Raw genomic sequence first — 13,734 nt, forward strand, 5'->3', positions numbered from 1 at the left:
CACTATAGTGCAGTGATTATTAATTAGCCATGTGGCTAGGAACAATAGCGGACTCTCCCCTTACTGAGCATGTGCAAACAGTCTAATACAGCTAAAACCGCGTATAACGCACAGCATGCTGCACTTTCATAGAACGTCCAGCGTTACACTGTAACGCAATGTGGGCACTGTGAACAGCCCATTGATTTATCATTACTGTGAGTTGGGCTGCGTTACAGGCTGCTCTAACGTGCACCTGTAATGTCCCACTGTGAAAGCAGCTTAAGAGAATGCATAAATGAAACCAGGTGATACAGTTCAGGACACGTCGTAACTAGAATCACTCTGCCCTCTGCAAAACTGTGGATGCCCCCCCCCCCCTCGCTTTCTGCACAGGTGAAATGAGAACCAATGTTATTCAGTTGGCTACTGGCTAGTGCACACTTGAATGTGTTTTCCCCATGCAGATATAAACAGACAGCAGTGAAGCACTGCAGGCATTTTCTCTATATCAATTACATCAGCTTCTGTGATAAAATGTGCAAGCTTTCACACATACAGACACACATGATGTGCAGAAAACACATACAGAAAACTGACAGAGAAGTGGGCTCCCAGCCTCAGCTTATTACACTCGCTCTGTCCATCTCTGATGGAGCAGAACTGGCTCTGCAGACTTCTCCAGCATCAGTACAGTACAGAGCACTTGGGGAGGGGTAGAGAGGCCGGGGACAGGGAGCTGTACACAAGAGCCTGCTGCACACTGAATAAGGGCTGTCAACGAATCATCCAACGTTTTGTAGACAAGATTTGTAATCAGTGGCTGAGCAGATGCAGTCATTTGAACAATTGTGCAGAGAGCAGAAAGCTTTTTCTCTCCGTGGCCAGACTCCTCAAGCATCACTACAGTACACAGCACTGGCTGGGGGTAGAGCAGCACTGTGCACAAGACCCTGCAGAACACTGAATAGGGACTGTCCACAAATCTTTGTCTGCAAAACTTTGTATGAATTCTTATCAGGGGCTGTGCAGATGCAGTCAGTAGAACAATTGTGCAGAGAGCAGAAAAAAATTCTCTCTGTGCCCTTTTGTTGTCAGTCTCTGGGGACAGGGAAAAGAAACTTCTCCCCCCCCCCCATAGGGCCCCCTGCGGCCTCTGGTCCCCACTGCGGCTTTATCCCTTGCAGGGTCTATGGTTACACCCCTTGTTCAGGTATGAGGCTGAATAGAACTACCTTGTACATGTGTTTTTAGATTAAAAAAATAAATAAAACATAAGCGTTTTTAGTCTGCTTTACATGCAGTCTTTTTTTTGTCTCTTGTGACAGCTGCGGGGTCAGACCAACGTTCACCTGAACAGGGATTTCTTCCTGAGGAACAAGGCCTTGGCGCGCTCCGACACCTTCATCAACCTGCGCGAGGTCCTGCAGAGGTTCCGCCTGCCCCCCGGAGAGTACGTCATTGTCCCCTCCACCTTCGAGCCCCATAAAGTGGGCGACTTCTGCATGCGGGTCTTCTCTGAGAAGAATGCACAGACACAGTAAGTGACCCGGGCCAATGCAGTGACCCAAAACTGGGGCCCAACCGGATCCACGCATGCAACACATCTGGTGAACATCTCCATGTGTGTGTCTAGATGTAATGTAGTTGTACAATATGTGGTATTTACAGCAGTTTTGGTCACTTTAATCATATCTGACACCAACCTGTTCGCTTGGCCACCCGTCTGATAAAAGCAGCCAATTTATTTTGAGGCTTGCATGTGCTCCAGGCCAATTTTATTTTCGCACATTTTTTTTATTTCTTCTTTGTTACATTTCCTTACTTACAGTGGGATGCAAAAGTTTAGGCAACCTTGTTAATCCTCATCATTTTCCTGTGTAAATCATTGGTTGTTACAATAAAAAATGTCACTTATATCATATAGGAAACACACACAGTAAAATTTGAGAAGTTTAAGTTTAAACAATTATTGCGCACTGTAAATCCAGTAAACTTAATGTTTACTTTAATTAATTAAACAAAATAATAAAAAAAAAAATTAAATCAATATTTAGTAGATCCTCCTTTTGCAGAAATATTACAGCCTCTAAACGCTTCATGTAGGTTCCAATGAGAGTCTGGATTCTGGTTGAAGGTATTTTGGACCATTCCTCTTTACAAACCATTTCAAGTTCATTCAGGGTGATGGCTTCCGAGCATGTACAACTTCCTTTAACTCACACCACAGATCTTCAATTATATTCAGGTCTGGGGACTGAGATGGCCAATCCAGAACATTGTACTTGTTCCTCTGCATGAATGCCTTAGTGCATTTTGAGCAGGTTTTAGGGTCGTTGTCTTGTTGAAAGATCCAGCCCTGGCGCAGCTTCAGCTTTGTCACAGATGCCTGGACATTGGTGTCCTGAATCTGCTGATACTGAGCGGAATCCATGCATCCCTCAACTTTAACAAGATTCCCAGTCCCTGCACTGGCCACACAGCCCCACAGCATGATGGAACCACACCCATATTTTACTGTAGGTAGCAGGTGTTTTTCTTGGAATGCTGTGTTATTTTTCCTTCGTGCATAACACCCCTTGTTATGCCAAAATAACTCAATTTTAGTTTCATCAGTCCACAGCACCTTATTCCAAAATGAAGCTGGCTTGTCCAAATGTGCATTAGCATACCTCAAGCGGCTCTGTTTGTGCTGTGGGCAGAGAAAAGGCTTCCTCTGCATCACTCTCGCATACAGCATCTCCTTGTGTAAAGTGCGCCGAATGGTTGAACGATGCACAGTGACTCCATCTGCAGTAAAATGACGTTGTAAATCTTTGGTGCTGGTCTGTGGGTTGACTCTGACTGTTCTCACCATTCGTCGCTCCTGTCTATCTGAGATTTTTCTTGGTCTGCCACGTCGAGCCTTAACTTGAACTGAGCCTGTAGTCTTCCATTTCCTCAATATGTTCCTAACTGTGGAAACAGACAGCTGAAATCTCTGAGACCGCTTTCTGTATCCTTCCCCTAAACCATGATGGAGAACAATATTTGTCTTCAGGTCATTTGAGAGTTGTTTTGAGACCCCCATGTTGCTACTCTTCAGAGAAAATTAAAAGAGGAGGGAAACTTACAATTGACACCCTTAAATACTCTTTCTCATAATTGGATTCCCCTGTGTATGTAGGTCAGGAGTCACTGAGCTTACCAAGCAAATTTGAGTTCCAATAAACAATTATTGTGCACTTTCTGTAAATCCAATAAATTTAATTTCACTTCTTAAATATCACTGTGTGTGTCTCCTATATGATATATTTAACTGACATTTTTTATTGTAACGACCAACGATTTATACAGGTTAATCATGACGATTAACAAGGTGGCCCAAACTTTCGCATCCCACTGTATAATTAATGCTGCTGTGATGTGTATTTATGGCCACTTGTCATTAGGGGGCAGTGTGAGACAATAACGGGACTTCTGCTTTCAGTTTCCATATTTTCTGCTAGTAGAGAGAGATCAAAGCATTCCAAGAATTTACAGCACAATGAGTTCTGCCATCTGAGGTCAAAAGCAGTGCATTATCTCAAACGTGATAAGTCTATTGAAGCTGCTAATGGGTTAATTGAATTAATTTGGCCAGAATTGACAAGTATATAGCTACCTTTATAACGGGCTGGCAGCAGGATAAACCCATTGGTTTCCACGCGTATATAAAATACTGATTTTGGATAGTTTTCCTTCTGTGCTAGTGACTGGAGACTTTTTCTGGTTTTATTGGGGAATGTTGGCCTATTGCCTTAGTATCTGGACTATATTGGGCTACGTGTGAGTAAACACCACAAACATAGCTAAAATTCCTGAGCTTGCTTATAACCAGACTGAGGGGGATACCCAGACCAGGCATTGGTACAAACCAACACCACAAATACTTCCAGGTTGACCCCTGCCGGTTACAATGATCTCTGTCTCCTATGGCCCATACTCACGGGCTACAATTGTCGCCGCAACACGCGCGCCCGTGAGTATGCGCCGTTGCACGGGCGCGCACCCCGAACTGTCGCCCGTCGCTGATGTCGCCAGGCGATTGGCGCGGTCAATCGCCTAGCGACAGTCGCCGCCGCAACTGTCGCTAGTCCACGTGAGTACGCGGACTAGCGACCGCAACCTCCATTGAAGTATACGGAGGTTCCGGCGGGGGGAGGAGGAACGTCGGCGACAGCTTCCGTCGCGCCGCTGGTCCCTCTTCCGCGTGTGTACGCGGAGGGACCTGGCGAGGAGCTGTCGCCCACACGCTCACGTGTGCTGGCGACAGGCCCTAGAAGTTGCCCGTGAGTATGGGCCATAATGCAGACAGTCCCCTACTTACAAACCACTCCAGTTACAATGTATCATAACATACAAACAAAATTGTCCCCATGTATAAAATATACAATGCTGTGTTTATTACATATTTTTGTTGTTACATGTTGCAGTATTGTATAAACTGTAAATAACACATTGAAAACAACCAAAAAACATTGTATTATTAATGTGTCCAAATCCAGAGCTGTCCAAAAGTAACTCCTTTATCCACGTTTACACCCAGGGACTTTTTGCTGCCTGAGGCAAAATTGTGAGAATGTGCCCCCCCCCCCCCCCCCAGGGGGGGAATGATGGCACGGCAACTGACCATTTACTCTGCTTCATTTAATGTTCTCACGTGACATGCTGCAGCTCAACACAATAGCACGCTGGCTGGCTGTGAGTCTGTGGCAAATAAACTGCTCACCCTCAGCCACACTTTCTTTCTCATTTAGGACAGCAGTGCCACCTCCTCCATTCTGCTGTGCAAGTCAAAGGAAACACTGCTGCTCTCCTACCTCCCTCCTCCTCCCTCACTGCCAGACTCCTCACACAGCACAACAAGCTGCTTTTCCCCAATGATGACCTCTTCACCTCGCTCTCCTCTCGCATCTCCTCCTACTCTGACTGCATGCTGTTAGCATAAACATAGTACAAACATGCTGCCCCTTTAATCTCTGCGCCTGATGCAGGTGTTTCATCTCATGAACCGGCCCTGGTTTCACCATGGATAAGACATGGCTCATTTTACAAGCTCCCATAAAGGAACCGGTTTGTGAGTAGGGGACTGTCTGTAGTCTATAAAAATACACAGGTATTAGTTTTATGAATTAGTAAATACATGTTTAATCCACAGGAGTACTTACACACTTCCTGTGTTAAGGTGGCCATGATGGTCAGATTTGACCAAGAGACAGATCTCTCACTGATCGGAGTGAGATCTGTCAGCTGCCCATACACTGCAGGCCGATTTGCAACCAATCTCAACATGAAATCTTGCTGGAATCGGCCTTGTGGTGCCCCTTGCCGCCCCTAGCACTGCCCCCCCTCCCCAGTGTAAAATGTGCCCAGTGCATGAATAGTTTACCTGTAGTGCGTCCGCCACTGGCTCCATCTCCGCAATCTTCCTTCCTGACATCACACAAGTGCCCACGTTATGCTGGCAACCACATGGGGCGTGTGTATGGAAGCAAGGGTGCGGAGATGGAGCCAGCGGTGAACACCGACCGGCAAAGTATTCATACACGGGGCACATATTACACCAGGGGGGACAGCGCCGGGGGTTCTGTCACGTGCGTAACTCGTCCCGACATCACACATTGTTACTACCATGCACCCAATCAAGCATTGCAATGGAGACAGAGGCGCCATAACTCAGGTCTAATATCCCCTTAAGTGCTTTAAGTGGTTGCCTGAACCCGGCTACCCATACTTGTGAGTATATTTCATATTGCTGCTACCTTGGCATTCCTTTATCATCAGTAATACACTATTGGGGGCTCTCGATTGTGTTTTTACTTTCTTTTACCCAATCAAGCATGTTGGCCCTACATCTTGCAGCATGTCCTATCAAAACATGCGATCAATGTCGGCCTGAAATTGGTCACATTGTCGATCGGGCATGCCCTAGGCGGCACTGATTTTCATTATCGAATTGGATGGCCTATCGGCCACCAAGTTGCCTGATGTATGGCCACCTTCACTCATGGTCCTATCACAACAGTCCTTCATATCAGGACCGCATAGCAGAGAGGCGTGCTAGAAGTTTGCGGTGGTTGCCAGACCACAAATATTGCAAATTCCGGAGCATGCCAATGAGCAGACTGAGGGCGATGCATGGATCAGGCACTGGAACACACCAGACATACAGACACACTCCACATCTTGCTCCCAGCCGGCTGTAGTCATCTCTGTCTCTACAGACACAGATTATTTGCATGAGTTTGCAAATACAAATTAAAGCGGCGGGAGTACTTGTAAACTTTCTGCATTGCCCATCCTCCTACCACTACCGTCCTTAAAGAGACTCTGTAAGATTAATAAAAAACCCTCTGGGGGATACTTACCTCGGGAGGGGGAAAGCCTTTGGATCCTAACGAGGCTTCCCCCATCCTCCGGTGTACCAGCAATCCAGCGCTGTGACCCCTCGAACAGCGGCGAGGTAAATATTTACCTACCGCGATCCAGCGCAAGTGGCTATTTTTACGGGCTAAGGCGAAAATAGCGGAGCCTGATTGTATCCGCTCTGCTGCGCATACATGAGTCCTATGCCCCTGCGCAGTAGAGCAGATCGATTGTACTTGATCATTTCTGCCTTACCCAAACAAAGAGCTGCTAGTGCACCCGCGCAGGATTGCGGTAGGTAAATATTGCCCGCGCCTGCGCACACTTGTCAGGCTTTGTCGAGGGACTTTCAGCTGAGCCAGCACTGGATCCCCCTAAGCTGCAGAGGACGGGAAAGCGTCATTGGGACCCTGAGGCTTCCCTCTCCCGAAGGAAGTATCCCCCAGAGGGTTGTTTTTTTTCTTACATAGTCTCTTTAAAGGAAGGGAATAAAGTGTTTCTCTTACCTGGAGCTTCTACTAGCCACCTGCAGCCGTCCTGTGCCCATGCCAGTCCTCTGTTCTCCAGCCGGCAAGGCCCCAGGATGGCTGCAGGGGGCTGGTAGAAGTCCCAGGTAAGTGAAACACATTTTTTTTTTCTTTACTTTAATATTAGGATGTGCAGCGCAAATAAGCCACTCGTAAGTAGTGAAAAATGTCAAAATGAAGGCGCCAGCTTTATTAAACGCCTAAGTTAAAGTAGGATTGAAGCCACCCTAAAAATAAAAAATTAGATACTTGCCTATGAAGAGGGAAGGTTCTGGATCCCATAGAGTCTTTACAGTCCTCGCTATGTCCCCTGGTTGCATGTATTCAACCGGCCTTCCAAGGTTCCCTTGAAGGTGCTGAATTTCAATGGGGGGGGGGAGGGGGGAAGGCTAGAGGGCATAGAGAGAGGCCTGGGATAGCTCTATGGGATCCAACCTTCCCTCTCCATAGGTACCTGTTTTTGTTTGTTTGTTTGTTTTTGTTTAAGGGTGTGTTCAGTGTTGCTTTAACCCCCTCCCGACCGCCTAATGCCGATTGGCGGTGGAAGGGTGGCTCACCCAGGACCGCCTAACACCGATTGGCGTCAAGTCCTGGGAGCGGAGAGTAGCAGGGAACACTCAACCGTTCTCTGCAGAGCCGCGGAGCTCCGTGATCAGCCTGCCAGCCCGCGATCGCGGCTGGCAAGCCGTTAACAAAAAACCTGTTTGTTTACATCTGTACAGCGCTGCCATATATAGCGCAGCGCTGTACAGGGTACACTTAGCTGTCCCTCTTAGGGGCTCACAATCAAATTCCTCTCATAGGCTGATGCCTATGAGAGGAGGGAAAAGTATGGATCGTAGCCTAGGGCCAATTTAGGGGGGAAAGGGGGGGGGAGGGGGAACTACATAGTAATTAAAAAAAAAAAAAAAGAACGATCGCAGCAGCTATCAGAAACCACCAAGAGAAAGCCCTACTAGTGACATGAAAAGGAGCTAAGATTCATGCAGGTGGAAAGTTGTATGGCTGTGCAATATACTGTTAAATCTGCGTAGTGCTGAACTGAGAAAAATTGCCTGGTCACTGGTACTTGGTTATAAACCTGTGGCCCTCAAGTGGTTAAATCATGCATATTGAAAGTCATCCCTGCCATGGATGTAATATGTCTGAGCCCTGAGATTCAGCAGAGCTGGCTTTGAGATGCTGCAGTGCAGATGTTTGCTATTAATACGGAATCTGTGGGATGGAAATCCATTTGGTGGAGTTACCTGCACTATATATACCACACATACACTGTGCTGTAGGAGTGGAGTGGATGGATGTCCATGCGGCGCAGTGAGTGACGGCCTGATCAGCTCTCCATTTCCTCCAGGGACAAAGCATTCCCTCTGAAACCTGTTAGTGGAAGGACTTGATTTTTCATTTCTCTAAAGAGGAATTGACTGCAATAAAATCAAATTCCTATTACCCACTGCTCTGTGTTTATTTATGTAATCTACATTCCAATATAATAATGTGTCTGCTGTAATGAGACTAATTCTCAATGAGTCTCATTCAGCCCTGCTCTTTTCTCCTACACTTTTCTCCCCTTTTTCCCCTCCCACATTCCTGTTCCTTGCTGATTGGCTGAGGGCAGTTTAGTGTGACACAAGGCTGAGAAAGGGTGCAGAAGCTGCTGAAATCCGACCTACGTTCTGCTCACATGTGTTTATTTCAAAGCAAACTAGATATGACAGTGCAGTTCTGCGTACACCATTTTAGGCATAGAAGAAAAAGAGTAGGGGATGAAATTTACATGATTGGCTTCAGTCAGAGGCAGTAAAGATGGAAAATGCCTGCAACTGTTTTCTCTTTATTTACTATATAACATTCACTGAAATCAAAACGTGGACAGTACAATGCATGTGTTATGTAAGTAGAACAAGTATTTATCTACTTAAATGTGTCACAAAGGGAGATAAGAGGTGCCCAGATGAAGATAAAACTGCATTAAAAATAGTTAAAGTAGAAAAGACGAAGTGGCTTGCCTTAATGAAGACAAAATCAGAAAATGACAAAGAACTTAAATATGCATTTGGCAACACGTTTCGCAGGTCTCATCCCACTTCCTCAGGCCAAATACAGTGCCAGATATTTATAGCCAAGCTGAAGTCGCCTTCCGCCTCGGCTATAGATAACTCTGGCACTGTATTCGGCTCCTGGAATTGTACAGCGCCACGGAATATGTTGGCGCTTTATAAATCAATAATGATATAGAGAAACTGTTTTATACAATGAACATTTACTGCAACTGATGCCAAATTTTACATTTTTGTTTTCCAGGGTTATTGATGATGAGATCGAGGCGAACATTGATGAGGTAATCTAGGTTTACATTACAGTTTTTAGAGTGGAACTCTGCAGCCGATAAAGGTATGCCATAAGTTATATCAGTCCTAGCAAAACACTTTCAACAAGTCTTCTTTGTGTATTTGTAGCCGGATATGAATGAAGATCACATCGACTCCAACTTCAGGAGGCTGTTCCTGCAGCTGGCAGGGGAGGTGAGTTCTGTACACAGCTATGCTTAAAAGTGGACCTGAAATCTTGCACAGGACAGAAGGAAAACAGAGAAATGCACCCTGTGTGTATATAGAGAGTTTAGCCTGTCTTATTCCCCCTCATTTGTGACTAATCGAAGTGTAATGTGATCTGTCAGCTGGCTGCCTCTGCAGAGAAGCTAATTTGGAAACACAGGATGTTAACTTTGTCTGCTTCCATGAAAGCAGGAAGTAGACACACTTTAGATTTATTGCAGGATTTGTGTCAGCTGTAATGAAGAAATGTTTTTCTTTAAAGATTATTATGCTGTTGCTTATCTTTTAGAGCAGAGAATAAGTTCTTTCAGGTCCTCTTTAAAGGAAATCTTCAGTGATGGAAAGAAGTTCAGTTTAACTTACCCTGGGCTCCTCCCAGCCCCCTGTAGTCCTTCAGGTCCCCCCGGTTGTGTCGTTGTCACCACTTGCGCTGCCCCGGTTGTGCGCGCCTTCTCTATGGCACTACCGTGGTCAGGAATGTTCTGCGCATGCACCAAATGCTCGCTCACAACTACTGGACCGCAATCGAGGGGGAGCGCAGCCTGGGCCGAGCGTACGCAGTAGTCCCATGGATGGGCTGCGCATAGAAGAGGGAAACTGGCCTTTGGGAAGAAATGTATAAAGCCAGCCTTTGCTGTATTGCGGAATATTCCGTGGGGGGGGGGGGATGCAGAAATGTATAGAGTTTAGGGTTTAGGATATGTGCAAAAGAAAAACTAAACTCAAACTCAGAACTAGATTGGTGTAAACAATAAAATTTAGGATTAAGAACAGAACTTTTTCAAATTCAAGAATTTGTTGATGCCGCATCTGCCAGACCTCGTGATTCCGCATCCGCCAGACCCTGTCCCCTTTAACTAGCTAAAGACCGTGTCACGCCATTCGCCAACGGGGTCTGACCGCGGCAGCAGCCCCAGGACTGCCTAACGCCAATTGGCATCAAGTCCTGGGTCTGGCTTTTGCTGGAGATTGCACGCACTGATGCACGCGCATCTCCGCTTGGTAGGCGGAGCTCTGCCCTGCCTTTAGTCTCCCAGCCGCTCGGGGACTGTTAGACAGCAAAACCGCCATCTATTTACACTGTACAGCGCTGTGATCTAAGGCAGCGCTGTACTGGGGACTGCCGTGTGACACAGCTGTCCCCCTAGGATACACAGAACGATTGCCGGTGATGGGCTGACTGGGGGAGGGGAGGGAGGGAAAATTCTTAAATAAATAGGTTAATTTATTAAAAGAATAATATTTAAAAAAATTTACAAAAAACAAACAAACATTGGGGGAGCGATCAGAGCCCACCAACAGAGAGCTCTGTTGGTGGGGAGAAAAGGGGGGGGGGGGAAGAACTTGTGTGCTGAGTTGTGCGGCCCTGCAGTGAGGCCATAAAGCTGCAGTGGCCTATTTGTTAAAAAATGACCTGGTCTTTAAGGGGGTTTAACACTGTGGTCAAGTGGTTAACGTCAAATGTGCCCCCCCTCCCCGGTGAACAATGCACTATATTCTATAATTTACCTGTCCATATCCGCCGGTGGCTCCATCCATACACGCACCCCACGTGGTTGCCGGAGTAAAATGGATGCGTGTGTGTGACGTCACACACCCACCAGCGTGTACGTCGGCAACCACGTGGGATGCGTGTATGGACAGAGCAGCAGCGGTCATGGACAGGTAAAATATAGTGCATCAGGCACTGGGGGGGGGGCACATTTCACATCAGGGGGGACAGTGCCAAGTGTCATGTTCATCACTCGCCATTACGCCACTCCTCTGATTGACCATGACGGCCCAACATCTTGCAGCATGTCCAATTCATACATGCGACCAATGTCAGCCAGAAATTGGCCGCATCATCGATCGGGCACGCTCTTGGCTGCACTGATTTTCATTCAATCATATTCGATAATAATATTTGAATCGGATGGTCATACGGTCAAGTCGCCTTATGTATGGCCACCCTTACTGTCAGACTCGTGTGGTATGTAGGAACACTGGAGACATGCAGGATGTTATATTAGCATATGTGAAAAAAATCTCTAACATTTTCCATCGTCTCCCTACTAACCCTGTGTTCTGTGTTCTGGTTTGATTTTTTTTCCCCACTGGCGTAGATCTCACCGGAGGTATGGCTGCTCTCATCACTGTGCGCTGCTTACTGCTGCTGCCTCTCACAGCTTCCTGTCTGCTCTGACCTCACTTCCTGTGTGCTGTGCCTGCTGCAGTGGGGGATTATGGGGGGGGTTGGGGGTGTTTATGGTGTAAAATTTGCACATGCAAAAAGTGAAGGCTGACAATGAGCTAGCTGTGCCTCTGAGCTTCCTATGTTAACTAGACGTACACTACATAATGGCCAGAGCTGCATTTTATAGCCACTGTACATAACTACACAGCTGATCTGTCATTGCAGAGGATGGCAGCAGGGCCAGTTCTACCATAGAGGCAAGCAGGGCATTGCCCCAGGGCCCCATTGTAGCTAGAACCGGCCCTGGAAGCCAGTGTAAGTAGAAGGTGCTTGACTTGCTTTATACCTACTTGGTTTATCGCTACTGAATTACCTCCAGCTATTTGATTCTTCTTAGTGTCTGTTCTCTGTTTCTGGTTTTCTTTTGATCTCATCCTTTTATTCTACTTTCTTTCCTTCCTTACCCTCTTTTTCTTACTAGACCGTCCCCTAACTCCCTTATCTTGCTCTCTCTCCCCTCCTGTGCCCCCATCGCACCATTGTATCCCCTTTTCAGCAGTTATGGGGGAGTGTTTCGCTATCGGTGACAACAAAGGCATGATTTGCATATTCAGCAGTGATGCATTGTGGGAGACATCATATGCTCACTCCAAGCTGAATAATCACAAATACCTTCTGTTTTAAGACGGCAAACTTCTATTTTGAATAACATTTTCGTAAGAGGGCTTTTTGGTCCATTTAAAGAGACACTGAAGCGAAAAAAAAAATTATATTATGATTTGTATGTGTAGTACAGCTAAGAAATAAAACATTAAGATCAGACACATCAGTCTAATTGTTTCCAGTACAGGAAGAGTTGAGAAACTCCAGTTGTTATCTCTATGCAAACAAGCCATTAAGCTCTCCGACTAAGTTAGTCGTGAGAAGGCAGTTATCTGACTTTTATTATCTCAACTGTTCCTGGACTTTTTACTTTTCCTCTGCCAGAGGAGAGGTCATTACTTCACAGACTGCTCTGAAAGACTCATTTTGAATGCTGAGTGTTGTGTAATCTGCACATATTATAGAATGATGCAAAAACACTATATACCTGAAAATAAAAGTATGAGAATATTTTCTTTGCTGCTAATCTTCTAGTAATTATTCATAGTACACAACCAATTCACTATATCATATTTTTTTTTCCGCTTCAGTGTCTCTTTAAGCCCTTCACACACTCCTAGAAGTTCTGGTTCACAATGAGCTTGCCGGGCAATCTGTAACTTTTTCCTTAAGCTCTTTTTTTTTTTTTTTTTTTTTTTTAACCTTAGCCTGTCTTCTTTCTTTCTTTCTTTCTTTCTTTCTTTCTTTCTTTCTTTCTTTCTTTCTTTCTTTCTTTCTTTCTTTCTTTCTCTCTCTCTCTCTCCCCCCCCCCCCCTCCCCACCACCACCACCCTTGTTCTGTCCTCTTCACTTGTCTCTCTGCCCCCTCTCTTTGCCTCGTTCTTCCTTTTGTGCCTCATTCACTTCTTTCTCGCTCTTTTGCCTAGCCCGCCTATCTGTAAACCCTTTGTTACTTCACACCTCGCGCTCTCTCTCTCTCTCTCTCTCTCTCTCTCTCTCTCTCTCTCTCTCTCTCTCTCTCTCTCTCTCTCTTATGTAGGTTGCAGTCTGAGGTTGCTGTGCGGAGCACATAGGTTAAACTCAAGGAACCTCGCAGAGAGCGCAGCAGAGTTCTGCCAGATTCTGTAACCTATGAGCCTAAATGAATGTGTTAAACTGAGTCCTTATCTCTACTGTGCAATGTTCCTCACACTGCAGCTTCATCTCACCCAGTCTGTATTACCGCCAGCAAGAAGCAGTCCTTTCTGAATTTATTTGGTGTGCGTGAATGAAGCGCTTGCTTTGGTACCTGACACCACAAGCCATTTAATATCTTCGGATAAAGTATTGAAATTCTTGGGGGGTGGGTGGTCAGGTGATACTGTCAGGGTCTCTCAGTAGTAGTTGAGGGTTAGTAAATATTATGTAATATATGCTCAGGCCTCAAGATCAGCAAATATTCAGAGAATTTGAGGAATTCAGTAATTCATGCTCAGATAAGAGAATCTGAGTCTATGTAAAGAGTACT

At 45.9% G+C, this 13,734-nt stretch overlaps 1 protein-coding gene across 1 annotated transcript in view; it reads left to right on the top strand.

Moving 5' to 3' along the window:
- LOC137504430 (calpain-2 catalytic subunit-like) overlaps nt 1-13,734 on the top strand; it is an 88,818-nt gene that overhangs the window by 57,200 nt on the left and 17,884 nt on the right. Inside the window, exons 12-14 of the mRNA XM_068232843.1 lie at nt 1,308-1,519; nt 9,195-9,231; nt 9,350-9,415. Of these exons, the coding sequence (XP_068088944.1) occupies nt 1,308-1,519; nt 9,195-9,231; nt 9,350-9,415 (315 nt within the window). The remainder of the gene's footprint in view (nt 1-1,307; nt 1,520-9,194; nt 9,232-9,349; nt 9,416-13,734) is intronic.

This window comes from Hyperolius riggenbachi, chromosome 4 (genome assembly GCF_040937935.1).
Source record: "Hyperolius riggenbachi isolate aHypRig1 chromosome 4, aHypRig1.pri, whole genome shotgun sequence".
In the NCBI taxonomy this organism is placed as follows: Eukaryota; Metazoa; Chordata; class Amphibia; order Anura; family Hyperoliidae; genus Hyperolius; species Hyperolius riggenbachi.